The 4,737-nt window shown below is 40.2% G+C and overlaps 1 protein-coding gene across 3 annotated transcripts in view; it reads left to right on the plus strand.

Moving 5' to 3' along the window:
- GRIN2B (glutamate ionotropic receptor NMDA type subunit 2B) overlaps window positions 1-4,737 on the plus strand; it is a 439,543-nt gene that overhangs the window by 409,212 nt on the left and 25,594 nt on the right. For all 3 annotated transcript variants that reach the window (XM_074403265.1, XM_074403266.1, XM_003934543.4), the window contains one exon: window positions 2,083-2,321. In XM_074403265.1, coding sequence (XP_074259366.1) covers window positions 2,083-2,321 — 239 coding nt within the window. The remainder of the gene's footprint in view (window positions 1-2,082; window positions 2,322-4,737) is intronic.

Raw genomic sequence — 4,737 nt, forward strand, 5'->3', positions numbered from 1 at the left:
CTTAATTATGTTTGCAGTAACTCTATTTCCAAATAAAGTCACATCCCAAGGTATTGGGTGTTAGGACTTCAACATACATATTTCACGGGGGATGCTATAACATCTTTCACCCCATAATAATGTGAAAGATGGCAGGGAGAATATTGAAGCAGTTTGTCAAGGAGGTTTGTTTTTGGGTTGCAGATACAGTCAAACCTTCAGGGATAAAGTAGAACTGACATTAGATGTTTCATCCAATCATCTCACATGTGACCAAAACAATAGATGGGACTGTGGAAGGTCTCTGCTCTTTATTTTTCTGCCCTACCTCTGGACCTATAAACTTGCAGCCATCTCTTCATTCTTCCCTTTCTCCCATCTTGCTCTTTCAGGTGGAAGAGGCAGGAGTCAGGGCTAGGGTCCTCATAGGCAGACACCATCAGCCACTCCCCAGGATCATCCTGACAGCAGACTGAGCCACCAACTTGAACTGAAAAAGATCTTCTGTTTTGTTATATTCCTGTCTTCCGCATCCCTCTTCACTTTATTGTACAAAGAACCTACTCTTTCTGTTAGCGTCACAGAAACTAACTCAGTGATGGATCAGCAGCCAGACTCTACTTGGCGTCACTAGCCTTCAGCCAAGTGGCTATCTCAGTTATATTTGCGGAGGCTTTGCTGTTAAGGATGAGATCAGAAGCAGAAGACCACAGGTGGATTTACAGAATCCAGGTGAAGTTGTCTGCTAAGCTGGTTAGGAGAAACACAGTTTGATCAAATAAATGAGGGAAAAGTGATGTGATTAACGTTGAAAATTGGAGTATGTTTTAGCTGGAGTGTTACCAAGCCACTTTGATATAAGATCTTCTATAATTTTACTGTAGCTGTCACTTAAACACAATAATGGAGACTGTATCCATGAGAAAGAGATGATTTGCAAAAGTCGCCAAAGCTTTAGTCAGATTATATAAGCAAAGTTCAATGTTTTAGCCAAACTAGAACTATTGGAATAGACAATTTTCTTCATGAGAGTTTCAGAATTTTCCTTCCCTAGAACTAGAAGCATTCTAGGGCACATGGTTTCTTTTACTTTTTGTCATGGACCAGTTCCTTTCTACTTCCTAGCGTCTAGTGAGTGGAAAAAGATCACTGAAATCTGACATGAATTAAAGTAATCAAAGCTCCCTTAAACAATGTGTAAAGGAGGCAACTCAATTTGGGGGTCTTATTTTACCTAAGCTTACTCCTCTTTGCTCTTTATTTGCTTCAACAAGAGATCGGTAAATCCGAGGAGCACTAGGGAATCAAATCAATCTCTCTGCCCATCTCTTTCTGCCTCTTTTCTCCCTACCCAATTAGCTTTGCACAATTTTAAGAGCAATTCTCTGAATCACTCATTTGATTATGTTATTCCCCACTGTCTATTATAAAGTGCAGAATGCTTAATCTGATACTCAGGTCTTCAGCACTCTTGCATCAATCTTTTTTATTCAGCTTCTTTCACCTACTATTATTCTGTTTGAACTGTTCTGCATGCCTTTCCCTAAACAAGCCTTGTGTTTTCCCACTGATCATGCTATTCCTGCTGCCTGGAGTGCCTTTTTGTACAATGTAAATTAAAATTCATCCATCCAACATGCCCACCTCCAACTCCTACTTACTTCACGAAAACCTACTGGCCATGCCATCCACAGAATTACTGTCACCACTTTGAACTCTTGTTACCTGCAGATAGCTTGTCATTATGATTATTTATATGCCAATTTATACTGGCTAGATAATGGAGAACAGGAGTGACGTCTCATGTGTTTGTACCATCTGCATTACTGACATGAAGTTTTAAATGAATGTTCACTGAGTACATTGCTGAATTAATATATAATGGTGTTAATAAGATTAATGTTAACTTTATTCATTTCCTCTTTGTCTCTTTCTCTTGTTTCTCTTTCTTGCTCAATACAACTTTATTCATTTCTTTTTGTCTCTCTTTTTTGCTCTCATGTTTTTTTCTCTTTCTTGCTCAATACCCTTTTTTTTCCCCTTTTCTCTACTCCTTTCCTGTCTCCTCTTTTTATCTGTTTTCCTTCTCTGTCCTGTCCCCAGGGGAAATGGAAGAACTGGAAGCTCTCTGGCTCACTGGCATTTGTCACAATGAGAAGAACGAGGTCATGAGCAGCCAGCTGGACATTGACAACATGGCTGGGGTCTTCTACATGTTGGGCGCGGCCATGGCTCTCAGCCTTATCACCTTCATCTGTGAACACCTTTTCTATTGGCAGTTCCGGCATTGCTTTATGGGTGTCTGTTCTGGCACGCCTGGCATGGTCTTCTCCATCAGCAGAGTAAGTGTTTTGATTTAAATGCCTAGATCTTGTTAGGGACCACTTAGCCTAGCACTGTGCGAAGCAGAGACACAAGAGGACACGATCTCCAGCCCTAAGTTGCTCAAGCAAGAAACTACATCATGTATGTTTCCTCAGGAGTCTGTGTGATATGATTTCAAGTGGCTCAAAAAAAGTGGGTGATACTATATTTCCTTCAAGAAACAGCTTTCTGTGTGGGATTTGGGCATTTGGTTCTCTAAAGAACTGGCAGATCTGTCAAAATGGAAAATTTGGCTTTTTACCAAATACCTTTCATCACCATTAGTTAGTTCTGTATAACTTGTATTAACTATCTAACCGTTTAAAACCATTCATTTTTATTTAAATAATACTGTGCAACATCTCTCTCTTATTCTAACATACAAAGATATATCTTTTTTTGTTTTGGGTTTTTTTTTTTTTTTGGTATATTATTAGTTGTTTGTTTCACTCTATGTTTTAACCATGTGTGGGTTATGGAGAGTTAAAGAGAGCTTAGCAGAACCTTCAGGAATAATTTCTGACTCATAAGAAATTTACATTCCAGAAACTTCCCTAGTTGGAGCAAGAGTAAAACTCTTAGGTCATTCTTTATTTAGGTCTCCTCTTCATTCCTAGTTCAAAATGAGACATTAGGAAGATACTTTTGTATATGAGCAGAAGGTCATACACAAAAAAACTGGGAGAAGTTTTTTTAAAAAGTGAGCTTTTTAAAAACTTGTGAGAGGTGACCTCAAATGTCCTTTTAGAATGGAGGTCCAGGTTCCAGATATGGCCAACTTTGACTCAAATGGAGTTCTGTATTAATGAGAAATCAATTTTCTCATTAAGTTATTTCATCTTTTCATCATTTTCCTATCAGCATTTTACTGATAGAGAACAATTTCTCCATTTCCTCTCTGGCTGTGAGTTAATTCAGGCCATCCAGTGAGCTCAGAACAGGAGGATGGAAGTTGGGGTGGTGATGATCCCTGAGCCATGTTGCTTTCCTGGTAGCCCTTCCCTAAGATCTAAGATAGGGGAATGCCAGAAGTTTTGGGAGTTGGTGATCTGTAATAAAAACCCCACTGATAATCCTTTGACACGATCAATACCTCTATAGCGGAAAAAAGTCTTGAAATTTTCTCTTGATTTCAATCAGGAGGGGTTAGGAGGAGAACTGGGAAAGTGGAATAACCTTACCTTGAAGATCTTCTATGTTGCTGATGCCCTTGGGGGACAATGAGACTTACCTTGTCTAAACCTTTCTTCTTTCCTGTTTAGCTATGATTCTTCTTCTAACCTTCTCCCCTCTCTCATTCCCATCCACTGGGACAACTTCCTTTTCCAAATTAGTCCAATTTGTCGTAATGATGCAATTCAAACAACCTCTTTTCAAATAGTTTCCGTAGCCAGGGAGAAAAATTCCAAGTTTGTCTACCTTTCCAGGTAGGGAGCAAGATGTGAGCAGGAGGTTGCCTTGACTTTAGAATCAAACATACTGAGAGGAGCCCAGCCCACCGCCTCTCCTGGACAGTGTCCTTCAAAGCCCTGTACAAGGAGCTGTACACAGGGAGCTCTCGATCAATACTAATTTGTTAAGGTTAATTATTGATGATGATCGTGAGTGAGTAAGTATAAGGAGGAAAACAGGAGCTAAAGAGAGAACAAATGAGAGAATTCAACAAGGGAGTTATTTATTCCTATTGAGTACTGAATATTTGTCCCAATTCTTCCCTCCCATGGTGTAGAACACAGCAGGAGAAAAATCCTTCTTTGACCCCAGGGCTTCCGAATTCTCTCTCTCTGTGAATTTTGTTCATGCTTGGCTCAAGAAGAGAATTGCTCAGCTGTTCTTTGGTTGACCAAAATTCTAAAACCTGCTTAAAATTTGTCAGCGCTGGAAAAGAGTGGCAATTGTGAGTTACTGAGCTTCGCTGTGCTTTACTGCCAGCCAGGAGAGGCAAGCCACGGCAGAGCAGCCTCAGCGTCCATAGAGCACGGCCATTTATCTCCAGGAGGCCGACGATACTTTTTGCTATGGGTGGATATCATGGCCTCATTTTTAAGATGTGAAAATCTAGGCATAGAAAACCAAGATAAGTCAACGGTGAAATTGAGGCAAAAATGCGATATCTTACAATTCCAGTCTCTTTGCTCAAGCTATTGGTGTGGCCATGCCTCCTCTCTGATGGCCAGAGCACTGACCTCAGCTCATGACATGGCAATCACCAAATTCAGGGCTTATCAATTAGGCAAGCTTCTAGCCAGATTTTTGAATATATTAAACTATTCACTTCATGCTTTCCCTGACGTTTTCTTATCCAGTTGGGGCAATTATTGGTGGGAGAGTATTTTTTTTGTGGTCACTTTTAGCCTCTCTGGAGACCTAACCTGTCCCCCATTCTTGCTTCAG

This window comes from Saimiri boliviensis, chromosome 7 (assembly GCF_048565385.1).
Source record: "Saimiri boliviensis isolate mSaiBol1 chromosome 7, mSaiBol1.pri, whole genome shotgun sequence".
Lineage (NCBI taxonomy): Eukaryota > Metazoa > Chordata > Mammalia > Primates > Cebidae > Saimiri > Saimiri boliviensis.